The sequence below is a fragment of the Garra rufa genome, chromosome 12, assembly GCF_049309525.1.
Source record: "Garra rufa chromosome 12, GarRuf1.0, whole genome shotgun sequence".
Lineage (NCBI taxonomy): Eukaryota > Metazoa > Chordata > Actinopteri > Cypriniformes > Cyprinidae > Garra > Garra rufa.
Genome location: NC_133372.1, coordinates 5,676,228 through 5,700,637, shown reverse-complemented (window position 1 = coordinate 5,700,637; position 24,410 = coordinate 5,676,228). Strand labels below are relative to the sequence as shown.

General features: G+C 30.3%; 1 protein-coding gene across 1 annotated transcript in view; it reads right to left on the bottom strand.

The window, feature by feature from the left end:
- The window catches only part of sema5bb (sema domain, seven thrombospondin repeats (type 1 and type 1-like), transmembrane domain (TM) and short cytoplasmic domain, (semaphorin) 5Bb), a 71,780-nt gene that overhangs the window by 31,666 nt on the left and 15,704 nt on the right, over positions 1–24,410 (bottom strand). The window contains exons 2-6 of the mRNA XM_073851788.1: positions 16,622–16,848; positions 10,275–10,374; positions 10,140–10,185; positions 887–949; positions 438–750 (exon numbers count right to left, since the gene is read on the bottom strand). Of these exons, the coding sequence (XP_073707889.1) occupies positions 438–750; positions 887–949; positions 10,140–10,185; positions 10,275–10,374; positions 16,622–16,802 (703 nt within the window). The 5' untranslated portion in view covers positions 16,803–16,848. The remainder of the gene's footprint in view (positions 1–437; positions 751–886; positions 950–10,139; positions 10,186–10,274; positions 10,375–16,621; positions 16,849–24,410) is intronic.

The following is a 24,410-nucleotide window of genomic DNA, read 5'->3' as shown; positions in this document are numbered from 1 at the left end:
AAAATAAAAAATATTCTTAAAATATAATTTCTTATTCAATTTTTTTAATTTTAGAGTAAAATAGAACCTAAATATACAGTCAGACTAAAATGTATTCAGACACCTTCAATATTTCTCACATTATCACAGTTTATTCGCTATAATTTAGAAAATGCCAATAAAATATGACAAGAACTCAGAGTTAAACTGTGTCAGAACAAATTCATCTTGATAATGTCAGATAACTTTGATAGAAAGCTATGTAATGGATTACAATCAACCAAGAAATTAGTATTTTGTATTTGAGTATTTTGTTATCCTCACAAAACTATAGTGTCCTGCAAACACTAGTAAAAAAAATATATCAAAAATTAAATCTGGTGTCTGAATCATTTTTGGTTTGACTGTATTCTTGACAGGTTTCTTCAGATTCATTGATAAGTTGTGTCCCACTGTACCATTGAGCCATTTGGAGTTGTACTGTGCGGTCCGCAGAGGCGGCATGTTCCCCAGACTGCGGTAAATAATGGGGTCACGGCTGGAGAAATCAGTCACTGTGGCCGCGTAGACTTCTCCGCTCTCAGTTATCATGGCTGTAGAGTTGTGTCGAGGGTCGTAGGGACAGCGGGCCACGCCGCTGACGGACTCCAGGACGCTAGAGACGTCCGTAATAGGGCGAGTCGTGCAGATGGGCATGAAAGCGTTAGTGCCGCAGGTGAACAGACGACTGCCGTTCAGCAGGAGGACACGGACATAGTTCTGACACTCATCCTGAGAGAAGACCAAGTGAAGAAATATTACATTTCACACACATTACAATTTATTTCCTGAACTCCACTGATGCACACTATAGATTTAGAGCTTTATATTAAACCAAATACTCAGCGTCCCTGAGTTTATCTCTCACCTCTGTCTTTCCTTTGCTCTGGCAGGACCTCCTGGTGCTTTCGTCTACGCCCCATTCTGTGGCCTGCAATTACACACAATTCACATCATGAAGTTAGAAGTTAAGCTATCAAGACATGCATGCATCCCATCCTGTGCTAAAATTTACATGCATCCTTAAACTTAGGAATTCATGAGGGAACTGCATAAATTAAATAATTAAAATAAATAATTTAAAATATTTTAAGATATTTGTTTTCCCGCTTGTCATGTAATCATAAATCAACATCTGAAAAGCATGAACCAGTGTTATTTTAGTATCACTGAGATACAATTTTGAGTTTTTTTATTTTCTGTTTTAATTGTACTTATAGTTTTAGTAAATTTGTTGTGTTTTTGTAATTTTTTATTATGGTTTTTAATGTGTAAATAGTATTTAGTCATTTTTATTTAAGTTTTAGTGTAAGTAACAGAGTTAATTTAGTATCAGTGATATACTATTAAAGACTTTATTAATATTTTAGTTTTATAATAGTTCTTTTATTATTATTCTTGCCCCAGAATCAGACTTTAAATGTGCCAGGGTGGCGAATTTTGAACAAAACAAAACAAAACAAAACAAAACAAAACAAAACAAATAAAATAATAAAATAAAATAAATCTCCCAGGGTGGGGCATTTGTTTTAAATAAAATAAAATAAAATAAAATAAATCTCCCAGGGTGGGGCATTTGTTTTAAATAAAATAAAATAAAATTAAGATAAAATAAATGTCCCAGGGTGGGGAATTTTGAATTAAATTAAATTAAGATAAAATAAATGTGACAGGGTGGTGAATTTTAAATAAAATTAAATACAATTAAATAAATGTTCCAGGGTGCAAAATTTTTAATAAAATAAAATAAAATAAAATAAAATAAAATAAAATAAAATCTCCCAGGGTGCGGCATTCGTTTTAAATAAAATAAAATTAAATTAAGATAAAATAAATGTTCCAGGGTGCGAAATTTTGAATAAAATAAAATAAAATAAAATAAAATAAATCTCCCAGGGTGGGGAATTTTGAATTAAATTAAATTAAGATAAAATAAATGTGACAGGGTGGTGAATTTTAAATAAAATTAAATACAATTAAATAAATGTTCCAGGGTGCGAAATTTTGAATAAAATAAAATAAAGTAAATTAAAATAAATGTCCCAGGGTGGTGAATTTTGAATAAAATAAAATAAAATAAAATAAAATAAAATAAAATAAAATAAAATAAAATAAAATAAAATAAAATAAAATAAAATAAAATAAAATAAAATAAAATAAAATAAAATAAAATAAAATAAAATAAAATAAAATAAAATAAAATAAAATAAAATAAAATAAAATAAATCTCCCAGGGTGGGGCATTTGTTTTAAATAAAATAAAATAAAATTAAGATAAAATAAATGATCCAGGGTGCAAAATTTTGAATAAAATAAAATTAAATAAAATAAAATAAAATAAATGTGCCAGGGTGGCGAATTTTGAATAAAATAAAATAAAATAAAATAAAATAAAATAAAATCTCCCAGGGTGGGGCATTTGTTTTAAATAAAATAAAATAAAATTAAGATAAAATAAATGTCCCAGGGTGAGGAATTTTTAATTAAATTAAATTAAGATAAAATAAATGTGACAGGGTGGTGAATTAAAAAAAAAAAATTAAATACAATTAAATAAATGTTCCAGGGTGCGAAATTTTGAATAAAATAAAATAAAATAAAATAAAATAAAATAAAATAAATGTCCCAGGGTGGCGAATTTTAAATAAAATGAAATCAAATAAAATACTTAAGCTTTCAAGTTTTCAGATTTGCAAAAGAATCACTTTAATGATTCGATTGAACTGATTCACAAAACATTCAACACTCAGCTGTAAAAAATTTTAAACTGTGATGAGTGACAAGTCAGAATCATAAACAATATTATTTAAATATTTAGTTCACACCAAAAATCGTAGAAGTTCACACATAGATGATTCAAACAAATCTGTAAATAGTTTACTTCAACCAGTGCATTTAACCGAACTGTGTGAACAAACAAATGCTGTAAAGTGCAAACATCGACATTCCTTTAGCTTCAAAAAGCCATGACAACAAACCTAAACCTTTCTCGTTATTATGATTAGGATGCAAAATAAAACAATGAACTAAAACTATGAAAGATATTGAGTCATGGGAAGCTCTTCCATTCATTCAGCTTCTATCCTTAACATGAAGACGGTATAAAACGCACAATAACAGACAAAAATATGGCAAGCGGAAAGTTACAGAATATGACTCTATAGTGAGGCAGAGCGACTGTGTGACATTTAATTAGGAAACACTGGATGGTTTGTCCTAATCGCATTCATACTCTTATCTGAAACCAAAACCCTTGAATGTGTTGATTCACTCGTTTTCGACGTTCTTCCTCTCTTTTGTTCCTTGTCCCTCCCTTTGCTTTCACAGGCTGCTTTGTCATGTTTATATGTGTTGTCATTTGGCTCCAAAATAATGATGTAGTCCAGAGTCACACACACACATACAGAACGAAATAATGCAGCGTGATTTTGTATTGGATGTGAGCCGTACTGAAGGCATCAGCTGAAGGACTGTGAGGATCCCAGCAAGAGCCTGAATGGACTGAGAGGAGTGGAAAGGTCACTGATAAAACACAGAGCTCTTCACAGATTAACGTCTGTGCCGGGGGAAGTTTTACGACAAAGATAATCACAGACAGATAGACTATTAAAACTCACATTATCACACATTAGGTTCAGCTGGGTTAAACTTAAAATCCTAAAACCAAAATACACACTATATGGTTCAAAAGTTTGGTGTCTGTAAGATTTATTAATACTTTAATTAATTAAGAACACATTAAAATTGATCAAAAGTGACAGTAAAGTCCTTTATACAGTTCTAAATAATTGATGTTTGAACTTTTTTAGTCATCAATTAATCCTAAAAAAGAATACCCAAAATCAGACTTTAAATGTCCCAGTGTGGCGAATTTTCAAAAAAAAAAATTTAAATTAAATTTTATTTTATTTTATTAAATTAATTTAATATATATTTTTTTATAATTATCCTTGTCCCAAAATCAGCATTAAATGTCCCTGTGTGGCGAATTTTCTAAATAAATAAATAAAATAAAAATAAAAATGATAAAATAAAATAAAATAAAATAAAATAAAATAAAATAAAATTCAAACGTATAGTTTTTTATTATTATCCTTTTTTTTATTATTCCTTTTTTATTATTGTCCCAAAATCAGACTTTAAATGTCCCAGTGTGGCCAATTTTCATTAAAATAAAATAAAATAATCTAAAATAAATTCAAATAAAATAAAAAATAAAATACAATACAATAAAATTCGAATTTATAGTTTTTTATTATTATCCTTGTCCCAAAATCAGCATTAAATGTCCCTGTGTGGCGAATTTTCTAAATAAATAAATAAAATAAAAATAAAAATGATAAAATAAAATAAAATAAAATAAAATAAAATAAAATAAAATAAAATAAAATTCAAACGTATAGTTTTTTATTATTATCCTTTTTTTTATTATTCCTTTTTTATTATTGTCCCAAAATCAGACTTTAAATGTCCCAGTGTGGCCAATTTTCATTAAAATAAAATAAAATAATCTAAAATAAATTCAAATAAAATAAAAAATAAAATACAATACAATAAAATTCGAATTTATAGTTTTTTATTATTATCCTTGTGGCTTTAAAATACCAGTTTGGCGAATTTTCAATTAAATAAAATAATATAAAATAAAATTAATTCTAATAAAATTAAATAAAAAAAAAATACAATAAAGTTCAAACGTATAATTTTTTATTATTATCCTTGTGGCGTTAAATGTCCCAGAAACATTTTAATAATATAAATTCAAACAAATTATAAAATAGAAAAAATAAATGAAATAAAAATAAAATGTATGTTTTTTTATTATTCTCCATGTGGCATAAAATAAAATAAAATAATAAAATAAAATAAAATAAAAGTAAAGTAAAGTAAAAAATCTTTTTTATTATACTTGTCCCAAAATCAGACTTTAAATGGTGAATTTTCAATAAAATAAAATAAAATAAAAAATCTAAAATAAAAAAAAATAATTAAAAAATGTAAAAAATTCATCAAACATATGAAGCAGCACAACTGTTTTAACATTGTGATTAATTTTTAATAATCAGAAATGTTTCTTAAGCAGCAAATCAGCAAATTTTCTTAAAGTAAATGAAGCCTATTTTTATAATATTTCTAAGAAAAAGAATTTTGTTCTCGTTTTTTAGATAGAGATAAAACATTGCTAAATGACAAAACAAAACTCATCATTACTGCAAAATGAAAAAATGATGTATTATTTTAAATCAATAGATTATAGTTGTATTCACAGTACTTTAACTTTAAGCTGCTTACATCATTGTATTTCAGTATCTTTTACTATAATACAGTGACTTCATTACAGTAATGAGTCCAATGAGGATACAAAAAAGGGAATTACAAAAAAACTAAACTTCTAAATGATAAAGAGCTCCGTTAAAACTTTAAGGCCCGGTTTCACAGACAGGGCTTAGACTAAGCCAGGATTAGGTCATAGTTCAATTAGGACATTTAAGTCATTTTTATAAACATGCTTAGAAAAAAAAACATTACTGGTGTGCATCTTGAGACAAAACAAAGGCACTGATATATTTTAAAATCAATCTGTGCAATTTTATTTCAGTTGAAACAGCTCAGACTTACATTTTAGTCTAGGACTAGGCTTAAGCCTTGTCTGTGAAACCGGGGGTAAGAGTTCATTCTGATGGTGCTTTGACTTTAATGGAGCAAAGACTGATGTTCATAGCACAAAAAGAAAAAAAATACAACTATGCAACAAACAGGCAATAACTGAAACAATATACATGACTGACAGCCTGAAATGTAAAAACATAATCCTGTTCCTATTGCTATTGTAAAAATGCTTTTCTGAGCATGATCAGTTATTAGTTTAAGAAGTTTTAGGAGCAACATTGCACACTAAAATAAACAGAAAATGGACTGTAGTGTAGTGCATATTTTGCAACTAATACGTGACATCTGTGCTTCTGCACTCTTGAAAAGCACCAGGCGCTTCAGACGAGCACACACTCATCTACAAAAGGAGCTGATTACACACGTTCTGACAAACTGCATCTGTTCACTTGACTTTTGCGAACTACATTTCATGCTTGTTGTTTAAGAGAAAGACTGAAAAACAAAGAGAGAGAGAGCGCAAGGGTTCAGTAAGCAACTATCAATCTAGTCCATTCTCTGCAGTCGGTCACTGAACGACACGTGAAAGACGCTTTCTTTTGAAGAGCAGGATTCACCCTGAATGATCTGGAGGGGTCAGGCTTGTGTCACCTCTGGATGTTGAGGGGGTTGTGTTTTTTCTCAGCACACTCAAGATCTGCTCATCCAGGCACCATCGTTTGACCTCAGCTAAAACACTCTTATCTTTCGCTCTATCTCTCTCTGCAGCCTGGTCCAACCATTTCAAGACAGATATAATAAATCATTGACATGAGATGCAACAGATCCAAACATTTCGTTATCATGTTCACAAACTGATGTGGCTGATGTGTGTAACTTTACTGAATCTCAAAATCTAGATACAGCCGACAGTGTGTGTTTGGTGCTCTGCATGGTTTATGAATAAAATACAAGGCAAGGTCTCTGGAAACCTGTTTGAGAACAGTCATCGTTCCATTTTGTTCTACTAGTGACTGAGAAATTATATACAGCTTCAATTAAGCTTTTTTTAAACTTCTATTTTAAGCAGTTAAGATCTTCATGTCATTGGATGTTTTTAATCTGTTCATATTGGAGTGCTGCTTTAGGCACTTTACATGTTCCAGAGTGGCGAAATTTGAATAAAATTAAATTAAATAAAATTAAATACATTTTATTAAATTGAAAATTAAATAAAGCTAAATAATGTATAGCTTTTTTTTATATTATCCTTGTCCCAAAATTCAACTTTAAATGTACCAGGGTGTTGAATTGTCAATAAAATAAAATAAAACAAAATTTAAAGTAGTTTCTTATTATTATCCTTGTCCCTGTAAATGTCACAAGGTGGCGAATTTTCAAAAAAAAAAAAAAAAAAATCTAGTTAAATTAAATTAAAATGTTTCGTTTTTTAATATTACCCTTGTCCCAAAATCAGACTTTAAATGTCCCAAGGTGACACATTTAAATAAAATAAAATTAAATTAAAAAATGGTCAAAATAATTAATAGTTAATAGTTAAATAATGTATAGTTTTTAAATATTATCTTTGTCCTAAAATTAGACTTTAAATGTCCCAGGGTAGTGAATTGTCAATGAAATAAGATAAAATAAAATAAAATTAAAGTAGTTTCTTATTATTATCCTTTTATTATTGTCCCTTTAAAATGTCTCAGGGTGGCAAATTTTCAATAAAATTAAATTAAATTAAATCAATATAAATAATGTATAGTTTAATATTATCTTTGTCCCAAAATCAGACTTTAAATGTCCCAAGGTGACACATTTTCATTTAAATAAAATAAAATAAAATAAAAAAAATAAAATGAAATTAAAAAATTGTCAAAATAATTAATAGTTAAATAATGTATAGTTTTTAAATATTACCTTTGTCCCAAAATTAGCCTTTGAATTTTAAATTAAATTAAATTATATTAAATTATATAGTATTTTATTATTATCCTTGTCCTAAAATCAGACTTTAAATGACTTCTCAATAAAATAAAATAAAATAAATTCAACCTTGTCCCCAGATTTTCAACTTTTAATTCAACTTTTTTTTTAAACTATAAACAAAACAAAGAATGAAATAAACAATTTAAATATTTATTGTGTGAAAATAATATTTTTAAAACAAATTTCAGCTGTTTTAGGCATAATTTCTACCACAACCAACATTTTTCCCCTAAAAGTTTTTTCAAAAGTTAACCTTTAAAGAAAAAAAAAACAAAGTTAAACATAAATTAACTTTTTTGTGTGTGTGTCCTTTCAACTGTCTTTTTTGTCAATTAATTGTTTAATTGTGCGTGTTTAGAATAAAAAATGTACAGCTATGAAAAGTGTCTGCATTTTTATTTAAAATGTTTTTAAATGTCATTTTGCACCAAATGAATAAATAATCATTAAAGATGGGCTGGAAATGACATTCATGATGGAGAAATTGACCAAATTTTATCTTAATTTTAACACATTTTATCTAAAATTTTAAGGTTTCTGCAAAGATGCATTTTAAACCATGGTGAATGTGAAATATGGAAATTCTACAAGAAAATTAGATTTTTTTCAGAACAGTGATGTAGAGGAACGCAGTGGTGAGTTATACTGCCGTGTGTGTTTGAGTGTGTGTTTGCTCGAGGGGTGACTGTGGGTCACTCTTGTGGACACAGGGTCATGAGGTCACCCTAAATCACTGGATTGTGACAGATTCTTGTGAGATCTCCCTCCAGGGCGTCACCCCTCTCAGGGTTACGCTGAACGTTTAGAGGGTTCACCAGCAGGGTCCTCTTCAAACGGCAGCAAAGTCACTCCTAAATATCACACAAGTGCTCAAAGCTTTCAACAGGCTTGTCACGCAAGCACAACACAATCTCAGCGTTCCCACCACCAATAAGTGCAGAGGTGGTCTCGAATCATCCTTCAGGACAAACAAGGCCAATTTAAACTCACTCCCAGATGAGATTGCTGTCTACAGGCAGCTGCTCACCTCAAACACACACAATCTAGAGCAGCAGACAAACGTACAGATGTCTGCATATTGAATGGATCATATTCTACACTTTATTTGATCCACAGTGCGAGTAAAGATTTCTTGTACCAAAAACAATCAGAAAGTTTTCCCATAACCCTTTTCCACCAAATCATACTCTCAAGGACAAGCAAACTATGACAGAAGTTGCATTTTTCTGTTAAAAAACAAAACAAAACAAAACAATATATTAAAAAAAATATATATATATATAATAAAATAAAAATAATGTCACGATTTTATTAACAACATACTCTACACAAGGATTGGAAAGTTATGAAAAAGAACTGTATTATTCATTATATTAAGAAAAAAATTAATAATAAATAGAATAAAATAAAACACAAAACATACTCTACATACTCTAAGTATTCCTTTAAGAACAAAAATAAATTAATTAAACTAAAATTTTAATAAAATATCAATATTTTATTAACTTTAAATGTCAGGGTGAAGAATTTAAAATAAAAATAAAATAAAAATCCCTGGTACCAAGACATCATCTGATCCTTATGCATGAAACATACAATGCATACTATAATTAATCCTTTAAGAACAAAAATAAAATTATATAAAAAATAAAATAAAAAAATAAAATAAAATCAATTAAATAATTAAAACATTAACATTAAAATTAACATTAAAATTAAAAACATACTCTAAACAAGGATAAAACTAATTATAAAACAAACTGCATGATTTGTCCTATTAGAAACAAAATTAATAATAAATAAATAAAATGTCCCGAAATTGTCCCAAAATCAGACTTTAAATGTCTCAGGGTGACGAACTTTCAATAAAATAAAATAACATTAAATTAAATTTAATCTAACGTATAGATTTTTTTTTAACCCTGGTCCCAAAAAATACTGCACACAATACTGTATATATACAATATATATATATATATATAAACAAATAATAATAAAATATAAAAAATAAAATAAATCATGAAATTGAATGCATAAAATAAAAAAATATTTAAAAAATAATTAAAAAATTAAATATAATATAAAACATGAAATTAAAAAGGATAAAGTACTTTTTTTTTTTAATGACTTAAAAAATTGTTTCAGGAGAGGAGCTCAAATCAGGATGCTGAAGATGATGCAGCTGTCTTGGAGGTTGATGCTTTTCAAACATCTGCACAATGCCAGATGCTACTGTGTGTGTGTGTGTGTGTGTGTGTGTGTGTGTGTGTGTGTGTGTGTGTGTGTGTGTGTGTGTGTGTGTGTGTGTGTGTTTGATTTGTTGGACATTTCTGCTCCTGCGCGTCAGCACTTTTGAACATGTGGGCAATCATAATAAAAGTCTGAGTCTGAGTGTGTGTCTGGCATGGGATGAATTAAATGGACAGTGCTGGTTCTGCATTTCTAGAGACATCAAGATGATTGGATGGACAGATGGGAAGGAGAATAATGAGAGAAAGAGAGAAAGAGAGAAAGAAAGAGAGAAAGTGATGTCCTACCTGCAAGAGAGAGACGTTGCTCAAACTCAACCGGAAGAGATGATTCCTACACAGAGAGAGAGAGAAAAGCTTTAGGTTTGACAGACTCAGCTGGGCTTCTACTTCTGTATTTGTGTGTGTGTGAGAGTGTGTTACCTGGCTCCAACTATCAGCTGGTTCCTGGTGAGGTCGAGTGCGAGCGGTGAGTAGTCATTCACTCCAGGCAAGGAGAAAGAGGACAGCCAAGGGGTCAAAGCTACAGTAAAAAAGAGCCACAGGTGACATTTAGACAGATGTTTGATCTGCTGTTTGACCAAAAATACCGTAAAAATGATAAAATTGTAAAAAAAAATTTGCAATTAAAAAAAAGGTTTTCCATTTGAATACATTTTAAAATGTAATTTATTTCTGTGATCAAGGTGTATTTTTAGCACCATTATTCCAGTCTTCAGTGTCACATAATCCTTCAGAAGTCATTCTAATATGCAAATTTGCTGCTCAAGAAAAATTTCTGATTATTTTCTGATTATTGTTCCCGTTGTATTCCGGCGTTATTCCCGTAGTATTCTGAAGTTATTCCCACAGTATTCCGACATTATTCCCACTTTATTCCCATAGTATTTTGACTTATTCACGTAGTATTCCGACGTCATTACCGTAGTATTCTGGCGCTATTCCCGTAGTATTCCGGCGTTAATCCCATAGTATTTCAACGTTATTTCTGTAGTATTCCCACTTTGTTCCCGTAGTATTTTGACTTTATTCCCACAGTATACAGAAGTTATTCCCGTAGTAATCTGAAGTTATTCCCACTTTATTCCCATAGTATTTAGACTTTATTCCCGTAGTATTCCGACGTTATTCCCACTTTATTCCTGTAGTATTCCGACGTTATTTCCGTAGTATCCTGTAGTATTTTGACTTTATTCCCATCGTATTCCGATGATATTCCCTTAGTATTCCGACTTTATTCCTGTAGTATTCAGACTTTATTCCCACTTCATTCCCATAGTATTTAGACTTTATTCCTATAGTATTTAGACTTTATTCCCATAGTATTCCGACGTTATTCCCGTAGTATTCCGACATTATTCCCAGGGTATTCCGACTTCATTCCCGACTTTATTCCTGTAGTATTTTGACTTTATTCCCGTTGTATTTCGACTTTATTCACGTAGTATTTTGACTTTATTCTCGAAATATTAAGACAATCTAATCTTGTAATCTTAGATATTTTTTTTTTACGTGGTCCTAAAACACAGTCGTAATTTAAAGCATACTGGCTGAACAAAACTATTATTTTGCTGTCCCCAAACTTTTGAACAGTGTATGATCCGATTTTTTAAAACTACAGCAAGTTTCACAGCCCACCAACAATGTTAATGCATTCAGGGGCAGGAACAGCTGCTGGCAACCTGGTGAACTCCAGCCGTATGTGTGAAGATGAGGTGTGATGCTCATGAAACCAGACGCCCAGTCACAATATCAGCCACAACGCAACCCACATACAGAAAGACAGAGAGGAGGTGAAGGAATAGACTGCAAATTCTTGCAAAACTTGTGGAACTTTTAACATAACCTTTGCAAAACTAGTTTATGAGGTATGTGTTTGTGGAATCATCTGAATAAACTAATTCTTTCAAAATAATTAACTGCATAACATAGTTTTAGTGATGTGTATGTGTACTGCCAAATATTTTGATGTTATAAACATCAGTGAAGACAACGTCGTTGGCTGCTGCTTGTTGGAGGAGAAGGAGAAGATGCAGTGGAGCTAAAAAGTATTTGAACACTTAAAGGTCCTTAAAAGGTTATTTTAGAAAAACACACATTAAAAATGTCCTGTGATAGACCAACACCACATAAACAAGAAATACTTTTCTGTCCATCTGGAGCAGACTGTGCTGATTTGCCTTTTAGAACATTTAGCCAATGAGAAACACACTGTTTGTCCAACAGCTTATATATGAGATATACCATAAAATACAATAAAATAAAATAAAATAAAATCTGTATTATTACCCTGGTCCCAAACATACTGTACTCAAGTATTAGAAGACTACGATTTTTTTTAAATAAATTAATACATTAAGATAAAAAAAAAAAAACTTGTGCCCACAACGTACTTTACACACTTTTTAAGTGAATTATTACACTAATAACAAAAAATAAAAAAATAACTTTTTTTGCATGAACTATTCCATTAGGAACAAAACTTATTTAAACTCCATTAATAACAAAATGTTAAATAAAAAAAATAAAAAAAATTAATTAATTAAATTAAATTAAATTGATTTTATTTTCACCCTGGTCATTAAAAACATTTTCAACATTTTATTTATACATCAAAACAAAAACAATAATAAATAAATATGTAATGTATTTTTTATTATTCCTTTAAGAACAATTAAATAAATAAAATAGAAATTTTATTAAATTAAATTATATATATAAAAAAAGCCAATCAGAGGCACTTAGATTAGTATAGATTAGATAAACCAAGACAGACTGTGCAGCACTGATCTTTTATGTCAGTCAGTATGATATACATCTTAGTTAAAGGGATAGTCCACCTAAGAATGAACATTTGATCATTTCCCTCATTTCGTTCTAAACCCATATGATTCTTTTTCTTCTGAAGAATGTTTCATTTCAACATCCATCATATTTTCTGTCCACATTACATTTACTTTAGCAGAAATAAGGAATACATCAGGTGATTCCATATAATGTAGGTCATTAGGAACCGAAACTGTGTGTTTACCACCATTCATAGTTCTGGTTTCCATTGACTTCCATTGTATTTTTTGGCCATACAATACAAGTCAATGAGAAACAAAGCTATTTGGTTACCAGGGTTGGAAAAACATGAATGTGAGTTACTGAAGAGAGTATTTTAATTTTTTGGTGAACTATTTCTTTAAGACTTTTGTCAGTTGTGCAATCATATTATAAGCTGATTTTGCCTTATGATCTTTCATGATTTGCAAAATCAATGATTTCCAAACAAAATGTCTTTTCTAATTATTATCAATGTTGTAAACAGATGTACAAATACAATACACAATAGATTTTTTTTTTTTCAGGTTTTGCAGGATTCTTTCCAAACATTTGTCTAATCGTGGCTAAAATCATACTGTGTGAATGAGGCTTAAGTCTAGTGGAAGTGAGCAGAACAAATGAAATTGCTTGCAACACCTTTAAAAAGTGTGACTCAGATGTCTAAGGTTTTTTAACTGCAAAAAGAAAACAGTGACTAATGATGAAATAATCAGACATTTCAGGAGCAGCTCGGCTGAAGAGAAGAAACATTGTGGAAGAAGCCCATTTAGTTATCCAAACAGTGCTGAAGCAAGCTTTGCTGTAAATCAGGGTCGTTATCACCCGAAAACAGACGACTACACCCTCACAGTCTCACATTTAAAAAATAAATGTTCCCGAATCTCTCTATACAGGCAAAATCACTCTCGTAATGTCTTTAGTGTGCAGCAGCTTCTACTATCGCAATTCACAAACAAGTATATAACGCAGGACAATGTAAACACTTATAGTGTTAGCCTCGTTTGTGTCGATATTAGAAACTGCGAAGCTGATCGTACACACAGCTGTGTTAACCTTTAACATCTGGCCAGCATATGATTAACACTGTTAAACACAGACAGGTACCAATGAAAGGCTGCTGGCAGTTAACTAGTCTCAAATGAAAACACACCCTGGACCAGCGACAGGCCATTAATGGATGGGCTCATGCATACTGCACAAAAAAAGCTACAGTTTTCTTAAAGAGACAGCTCTTTAATTTTCAGGTTTTCAGATTTTGCTTTACAGGTCTGCAATTTCCCCGTAATTTAAGATAGTTCACTTTCTGGCCATCTTTGCTGTATTTGTTCTAAAATGTAGAAAAATCTTGTGAAATAATATTACAATTTTAAATAGTGGTTTTCTACTTGAATATATTCTTTTAAATAATTTATTTCTGAATTTTCAGCATCATTACTAGGGCCCTATCCATTTATTTTTTCCCAAATTTCATTTTATTTTTTAATAAAATGAATTTAAATTCATACAAAAATTAAAATTTAATTCTTTGTTTTAACTGAAATTATGAAACTTACAATATTTAACTGCAATTTAATAAAAGTAAAAAAAAAAAAAAAAAAAAAAAAAAAAATTTAAAGCCCTGTTTTTTTCTCGATTTTTTTTTTTTTTGGTTTTAAAAACCAAATTCTGTTTCTTCTGAACTTTCTATTCATCAAAAAAAACCTGAAACAATTCTACTCAGCTGTTTATTATAACATAATAATAATAATACATGTTTTTAAGCAGCAAATCAGAATATTAGAATGATTTCTGAAGGATCATGTGACACTGAAGACTGGAGTAATGATGCAAAAAATTCTGCTTTGAAATCACAAGAATAAATTATATTTTAAAATAGTTATTTTAAAACCAGTTATTTTAAATAGTAAAACTCTTTCAAAATGTTACTGTTTTTACTGTACTTTTGATCAAATAAATGCAGGCTTGGTGAAAAGAAGAGACTTCTTTAAAAAAAACAATACAAATCTTTTGACTAGTAGTGTATATGCATAAATGTTTGTGTAATATTTGTTTTTGTTTAGTTTTGATTTTGTTTATTTTATTTATTTTTATTTATTTTCTGATGTTCAAAATTTGAAAATGTTCATTCTTTGTACTTAGGATGTAAGTAATGTAACAAACTGTAGATCCTTTGTACACTCTATTTACATCTTGTAAGTAATTATGTTAATAAAAACAAATCTTAAAAAAAAAAAAAGTAGTGTATATGCATATTTTGCAGTAAATTAAAAATATATTGCTTATTTAGATATAATCAACAACTTCAATTGAATAGTTTTACATTTCACCATCAATTTTAACTTCATTACATAATTCGCAATGCTTCATAGGATGGTAGTTCTGTCCCTTAAAGCTGTCAATTCTTGTCTTTTTGCTTTTTTGCTTTAAATAAAAGTTTGTAATGTTGTGATTCATTTATTCATTATTCAGCTAATTGGTTTAGTTCAAGCTAATTTAGTTTTCAGCATCATTACTAGGGCCCTATCCATTTATTTTTTCCCAGATTTCATTTTATTTTTTAATAAAATCAATTTAAATTAATACAAAAATGTAAATTAAATTAAATTAAAAAAATTAAATTAAAATTAAAATTTAATTCTCTGTTTTAACTGAAATCATGAAACTTACAATATTTAACTGCAATTTAATAAAACTTAAACAAAAATTACATTTTAAAGCCCTGTTTTTTTTTAGGTTTTAAAAACTAAATTCTGTTTCCCAATAATTTTCTATATTTCATTTTAATAGTTTCATTAAATCAAAATCATCTCTAATTAATTGATTTTATTCTTGTTCTTTTTCCCCAAAATACTGTGTTCTGTATTTACATGTTTCTGCTAAATAAATTCTGGAAAATCATTTTTCTGGTAAATATTTATTTTAAAATAATGTTTTAGCAATAATTATTAGTATTACTATCATTACATTAAGTAATATACACTACCAGTCAAAGGTTTGGACACACCTGACCTAATGTTTTTTATTAATTGTTTTATTTTAATTATTACATTTTAATATTAATTATTAAACAATACAACATATTTTTTATTTGATTTGATTTGATTTTCAAATAAGAATTGAGAATTTTTTTCCCATGGAAAAAAACAAACAAATGTTTTTCTTAAAAATAAAATTAAATTAAAATTAAATTAAACATATATTATATTGTTTTTAAAATAATTAATATTTAACAAAGTCAAGTGTGTCCAAACTTTTGACTGATAGTGTACATTACCTCTCAAAAGTCTGGGATAAGCAAGACTTGTAGTGTTTTTTAAAGAAGCCTCTCATGCTCATCACAGAAATCACAGGGCCCTGCATTATTCCAGTCTTCAGTTTCACACGATCCTTCAGAAATCATTCAAATATGCTGATTTGCAGTTCAACAAACATTTCAGATAATTATTATTTTTATCAACATTTTTGTAAAAATACTGGTACATTTTTTTAGGATTCTTTGATGAATAGAAAGTTTAAAAGTACAGCATTTATTTAAAACATAAATCTTTCATAACATTATAAATGTCTTTACAGTCACTTTTGATTAATTTAATGCATCCCCACTGAATAAATATGGACTAGCTAATGCACATTTAAGAATAAAACGCAAGTGATGTCTTTTTCAAAAAGGCTCTTGTAACTTAAATTTACAGCCATCGTAATGAAAAATGTGATTTAGCCCCTTCATTTGACAGCTTTTATCTTTCATGATTCATCTAGATGGTCTCTTCTGATTTAGCTGCAATGTGGACGATTGGCTATGTGAGACAGTTTCTACTAGCTTGTCAAATATTACCGAGATGTTTAGGGAAAAAAAATGATTCGAAGGCTTATCGTTTTAACCTTTGGCTTCAAATGCGAAGATGGAAAGGGCAAGAGAGAGCGAGGAGTTTTACACCCACCTGTGTAGGAGGTAACCGGGTGCATTTTTCTCCGGCAATCTTCAGGCAGAGAGGGCACAGACTGTGGGTCAGAGGTCGCTGGGAGTGATGGCGTCTGTGTCTTGACGAGAGAGAGGAGGAGGAGGAAGATGACAAGTCCAATGAAGGACAGCGGTCCGACCCGGAATGGCAATCCTGTCATGGTTACTGCAAAAACCACTCCTGTACTCAGGAACGGTGAGAGAGTCCTGAGAAGAAGAGAGACGAAAGATTCATGATGTTATGAAGAGCAACAGTCAGGTTCCTGAAGTGAAAACTTTATTTGTTTTAGAGAGATTGATTTAACTGCTAACTTTCAAACCTTTAAAGACAGACCTGTTGTGAGCTACGAGGCTGTCAATTGATGTTCTGACAGCTGAAGTTGTGGTAAAAAACTACATTACCCATGATGCTGTCAAAAAATTCACCAATAAGCCTTTTTCACAAAAATCGGAAATTACGTCAGCGCAGGGTAAGGTCAGTTCCGCTTCAGGTCTGCGCCTATTATATTAATATGCTCTTGTCTCAAATAATGCCTTTTACATTTTCTGTTTTGTCTGTTTTCCAAAGTGGTGGTTATATAATCAACAAAGAAACAACATTTTTACTTGTTTGTGATTTATATGGGCACTGGGACCGCTGACTCATCAATATCAATATAATATGCGCAACATAACGCCAGCTATAGTTTCTGTTCTCAATCTCCGGTATATTTAAGCGTATTTTCTCAATTTACTCAGTCATTTCCCTCGAATCACTACATCATGGTAAATTATGACAGCATTTGACAGCATTTATATCCAAATGCACATTTTCCCAAGATTAAATTAAACAATTCTGAGTCCGGATGATGCATAAACTCAATACAGCAACGTAATCCAGATCCAAATGGAATAAAGCCATTAATCGGAGTCTTGTCTTGTTTAGTATTATATTATTTTATTATGTATATCCCTGGGCACATTATGCAATGTACATTTACACCGTAAAATAAATAATGCAAAGGAGAGCAAGTAGAAAATACAATATTACTTCAATAATAATAATAACACCATTAAAGGAGAACTCCGGTGTGATATTGACCTAAAGTGTATTGAATCATGATACCGAGTGTGAACGTACCTTGCATATCTCATCTCGTCTTGTCCACTGCTGTCCGAAATCTGGGGTCAGTTAGCCGATGCTCACAACAGCTTGTCAATGAGAGTCAATGGGGCATCGAAGCAGTCATGTAAATAAATCACTGTTTTACGCCATTTACGAGGCACAAAGTAGCGCCACACTTCATCGGTAGACTTCCAAGGGCCCCGACATTTAAAACGAGACATTGAGAACTCAGAAAAAGCACCGGTAGTTTATTTACGAGAAGATTTATGCAGACAGTAACTGCAAGATGTTTAGCGGCCGCCGCCATCTTAAATGTAGTCACGATAAGTCGAGTGACGAGCAGGAAGGAAACTACAACCTGATAAGTTGAAAACCTGATACGTTCCTTCCTGCTCGTCACTCGACTTAACGTGACTACATTCAAGATGGCGGCGGCCGCTAAACATCTTGCAGTTATTGTCTGTATAAATCTTCTCGTAAATAAACTACCGGTGCTTTTTCTGAGTTCTCAATGTCTCGTTTTAAATGTCGGGGCCCTTGGAAGTCTACCGATGAAGTGTGGCGCTACTTTGTGCCTCGTAAATGGCGTAAAACAGTGATTTATTTACATGACTGCTTCGATGCCCCATTGACTCTCATTGACAAGCTGTTGTGAGCATCGGCTAACTGACCCCAGATTTCGGACAGCTGGACACAAACCGAGATGAAATATGCAAGGTACGTTCACACTCGGTATCATGATTCAATACACTTTAGGTCAATATCACACCGGAGTTCTCCTTTAATAATCGCGAAAAAAATGACGTGAAGACTCATAATGCACAGCCAGCACCAAATAGACAGAACGGCAAAACTCAAAACTGTACTGTATTATAAGTGCTAACATTCATAATTAAATAAACATAGTCTATGTGATGACCAGAAGCTGACACAAAATTTTCGAAAAAATGTTTGCTATTTTTAGAGTAAAACCCCGGTATATATCATAGTATCATAGTATCTATTTTGTAAAAATAGACTTAAATTGCCGAATTTATGCGTGTTAAGTACGGCCATTGCTGTCACCGGAAAATCTTTTACCCTGCGAGCGCCAATCCGGAAGCCAGAAACACGGAAGTGTGAAAAAGGCTAATCTGAGAGTTGCAGTGACCAAATAACATAATCAAGTCAGATTCCCTACACTCTCAAAATAGTCAAATATAGTTTTTGTAAGATTTTTTTTTATGTTTTATTAAATAAGTCTCTTCTGCTCACCAAGCATGCATTTATTTGATCCAAAGTACAGCAAAAACAAAACAAAACAAAAAAAATTGAAATATTTTTACCGTTTAAAACAACTGGTGTCTATTTGAATATATTTTAAAATAATAATAATTTATTCCTGTGATGCAAAGCTGAATTTTCAGGACATGAAAATTCAAGAAACATTTTTTAATAATATTATCAATATTTAAAACAGTTGAGTACATTTTTTTCCAGAACATTTTTTCTTTGATTAATAGAAATATCTAAAGATCAGCATAAATCTGAAATAAAAAGTTTTTGTAACATTATAAACTATACCATTCTAAAGCTTGGAGTTACATTTTTATCATTTTTGGGGGGAAAGAAATGATAGAAATTAATACTTTTGTTTAGCTAGGATGCTTTAAATTGATCAAAAGTGATGATAAAGACATTTATAACATTACAAAAAAATTATATTTCAAATAAATACTGTTCTTCTGAACTTTCTATTCATCTAAAAAACTGAAACAATTCTACTCAGCTGTTTATTATAACATAATAATAATAATAATAATAATACATGTTTTTAAGCAGCAAATCAGAATATTAGAATGATTTCTGAAGGATCATGTGACACTGAAGACTGGAGTAATGATGATAAAAATTCAGCTTTGAAATCAGAAGAATAAATTATATTTTAAAATACATTCATATAGAAAACAGTTATTTTAAATAGTAAAAATATTTTAAATTTTTACTGTTTTTACTGTGCTTTTGATCAAATAAATGGAGGCTTAGAGAAAAGAAGAGACTTCTTTAAAAACATTAAAAATCTAACTTTTAAAAAACTTTTGACTAGTAGTGTACATGCATATTTTGCAGTAAATTAAAAACATATTGCTTCTGATCAACAACTTCAACTGAATAGTTTTACATTTCATCAATTTTAACTTGATCATGTCATTCACAATGCTTCATGAGATTTTAGTTGTCCATTAAAGCCATCTAGTATTGTCTTTTTGCTTTTTTGCTAAAAAAATGTTTGTAATGTTGTGATTCATTCACCTCATAGCTGGTTGGTTTAGTTCATGGCTTATAACGTTTTAAAAAGACTCCCTATGGGAAAAATGATTTGAAAAACACTTCCAAAACCAAACACTGAAAGTAAGCGGCTCTTATTAAACACCCCATGTTATTCAAATAAAAAAAAGACTTGAAATATGGACTTTCTGAAGCTTGAAAGCTTTGATCCTTCATTGTAATTGCATGGAAAAAGAGATGAATATAATTCTCTATCAAAACAGTAAAAATACGAAAGGTTTGGGATTTTAAATGATGCCAGATTGACAAATCAACAAAATAAACCAAAAAAGACCAGAAAGAAAACAGATGGACATCCAGACAACAAGTGAGCGAGACAGACAGATAAACAGACAGAACACAGAGAGACAGCTTCATCTTCTCCTGATGGGTTAGATGGTGTAAGTCTTGCTATTTCTAATCTAATTAACCTCCATCTCTCATCAGAGTAAACGACTGGACCTCTTCCAAGACCCGCGGCGGTTCAACATAATGTTATTCTCAAACATAACATTGATTTTGCTGTAATTGTCAGCCCGTGGACGATCAGGCAGCAGATCATTAAAAGTTTAATTACAAGTTGAAGAAGAGGTTTTGATATATTTTCAGCCTGTCATGGCAATCAATGGCTCTCTGTGATGACCTCCCTAGAGCTCAAAACGGTTCACCCAGGTCATTTTTCCATTAGGCGTTTGACAGCGCATCAGGCTCAGGTAAACCCAACGTGCAAACACACATCTGAGATCTTACATAAGCTCAAAATATATACATACACACAGCTTCACTTTAGTACAAACATCCCTGTTAGTCCTTGAGTAAACACATACACACATGCACAAACTAGGGCTGTCAATCGATTAAAAATTTTAATCGCGATTAATCGCATGGTTGTCATGAGTTAACTCGCGATTAATCGCACATTTTTATCTGTTCTAAATGTACCTTAAATTAATACTTTTTAAAGTTTTTAATACTCTAATCAACATTGGCATGGACAAATATGGATGCTTTAAGCAAATATGTGTTTATTATCAGTGAAACCATACTTGACATAGAGCATGAAGACTAACTTGTTTCAAATGTCATAGATGTTTTTCAAATAACTTGTTCATGTCTATTAGACACATGAAAAAAGAACATAGAAACACCAGATTCCCATTACTTCTCTTTCTTTGCACTGAGCAATTTACTTACACAAGCCTGTTTACATTATTTGCAGGACAGGGCAGCTCACTGCTTCTGAACATGCAAAATCTACATTTATTATTACATTTGTTTGCCTCTCGGTGCCCACATACTGTAATTTAATGCAGCCAAGTTCTCAACAAAACTGTTTCCATTGTTTTGATTTAATATTTCTGTTATCAGACAACCAAAGTAATATGAAATAATAACTGAAAAAAATCATATCATGATTCTATCACTGAAAAGAATAATTTACCGGCATCTGGACATAAGTCACTATTCTCTGCATTATTATCGTTGTTTTTAATTTCCCTTTTGAATACCTTCAGGATCCTTTGACTTTTTAGGAGTTTACCCATTTAAAGTTATGTGATCCCAAAAACCTGCTTCTTTTATTTTTTAATGTATTGTTTTGGTTATAATGTACTGATTGGAGAGCCTGGTCTCATGAAAATGCGCACTAGCACGACTTTCTGTTTCTATTTGGCGTTCTATTAATAAGCTGAAATTAACTTTAGCGTGCATATGATATCGCCGTTTTCACGTGCATACTCGTATGTGGCTTTACGCATCAACTCCACAGCACCAATCCTAACGTAGCCCGACTCCGCTTGCATTCATTAAATATGCCAGAAGTGCCGGTACGCACGAAAAAGTGCACGTACGCAAAAGGATAAGATACAGAAGTGCCTGCGTACCGGCCTACTTCAAGCACTGGAATGAACATAACTCGCTGAACAGAGCAGACGCAGATATAAAGAGAGGGAGGTGCGCGCGCATTGGAAGACCTCACGCACGTTCAGCAAAACCGAAGAGCCTCAGAAACTATATTAGGTTTGTCCAATTATGTGTTTATGTATTGTTGCTAGACACTTTTCGCTAGGTTGGCAACATTGTGCATCCATTTCTTTAACTATGGGCTACGTAGTGGGTCAAACAGACAATGTGCGCTGCGTTAATCGCGCGTTAATAAAATTAGTGCCGTTAAAATGAATTTGCGTTAATGCGCTATTAACGCGTTAATTTTGACAGCCCTAGCACAAACACATGCTCAATCACACTTAAACATATACTTCCTGACGCGTCACAGAGAAACCACTGCAGCATCTGTCTTGATTTTACACAAACACAAACACACCAAACACTGGCCACTCTGTAGATGTCCTGTGTCTAGGTCCACCTTTTTCACATTTTGGTACTGATTCACTTTAACTTGATACCATATGATAGTATCAAATGGAAATACTCACTTCGATAACGAAGTCCCTTTTATTACAAGTCAGTCTATTCTGAGTTATCTTGGAAACACAGCTATTTTCCATTTAGAAAAACTACTTTAAAAACATATCCAAAAAGATTATAACAACATAATTAGTAAATCAGATGATGCCTCTGTCAAATAGACTATTGGTCTTTTGGCTTTTTTAATCAGCATATTAAATGTTACAATTTTCACATTCATTTTTCAACAATTTCAATAATTTTCAGTGACTGAAATGAAGCTAAAATGAAAAAAAAAAGTATTACATGAAGTTGTATTAAAAACTACCTGAAATATAAGTACTACAATTACTAAAACTGCAATAAAAACAAAGTGAAATACAAATTTTAAAAAAGAATAACAAAAAAAGATGAAAAATAAAAAATTAAAATTAAAATGTAAAAATAAAAGCCACCCACTTCAAGATATTAATAAAAATTATAATAGTATATAAGCTCTACTATTATAACACTAAGCTGAAAACATTATTTACTATTTTTTTTTTTTTAGAAACACAAACTTTTGTTCTAGTATCAAAATTATTAATAATCAAAATTCTGGGAAATTTTTCAACTGAAAGTTCATTTTCAGCAGAAACTAATATCAATCAGATCAACAGTATTTACATTTTACATTTCAATTTAGTAGGATGATGTTTTTCATGGTTAAAACATATTTCATATACCAGTTTAATATGCAGAAAACATCCATAAGTAGTCTATTCTGAGTTATCTTGAAAACACCACAAAACAGCTATTTTCCATTTTAGAAAAACGACTTTAAAAACATATCCAAAAAGATTATAATAACATAGCTTCAATTAGTAAATCAGATAACGCCTCAGTCAAATAGACTATTAGTTTTTTGCCTTTTTTAAACACCATATTAAATGTTACAATTTTCACATTCATTTTTCAACAATTTCAATAATTTTCAGTGACTGAAATGAAGCTAAAATGAAAAAAAAAAAAAAAAGTATTACATGAAGTTGTATTGAAAACTACCTGAAATATAAGTACTACAATTACTAAAACTGCAATAAAAACAAAGTGAAATACAAATTTTAAAAAAGAATAACAAAAAAAGATGAAAAATAAAAAATTAAAATTAAAATGTAAAAATAAAAGCCACCCACTTCAAGATATTAATAAAAATTATAATAGTATATAAGCTCTACTATTATAACACTAAGCTGAAAACATTATTTACTACTTTTTTTTTTTAGAAACAAACTTTTGTTCTAGTATCAAAATTATTAATAATCAAAATTCTGGGAAATTTTTCCACTGAAAGTTCATTTTCAGCAGAAACTTATATCAATCAGATCAAAAGTATTTAGATTTTACATTTCAATTTAGTAGGATGATGTTTTTCATGGTTAAAACATATTTCATATACCAGTTTAATATGCAGAAAACATCCATAAGTAGTCTATTCTGAGTTATCTTGAAAACACCACAAAACAGCTATTTTCCATTTAGAAAAATGACTTTAAAAACATATCCAAAAAGATTATAATAACATAGCTTCAATTAGTAAATCAGATAACGCCTCAGTCAAATAGACTATTAGTTTTTTGCCTTTTTTAAACACCATATTAAATGTTACAATTTTCACATTCATTTTTCAACAATTTCAATAATTTTCAGTGACTGAAATGAAGCTAAAATGAAAAAAAAAAAAAAAGTATTACATGAAGTTGTATTGAAAACTACCTGAAATATAAGTACTACATTTAATAAAACTGCAATAAAAACAAAGTGAAATACAAATTTTAAAAAAGAATAACAAAAAAAGATGAAAAATAAAAAATGAAAATGTAAAAATAAAAGCCACCCACTTCAAGATATTAATAAAAATTATAATAGTATATAAGCTCTACTATTATAACACTAAGCTGAAAACATTATT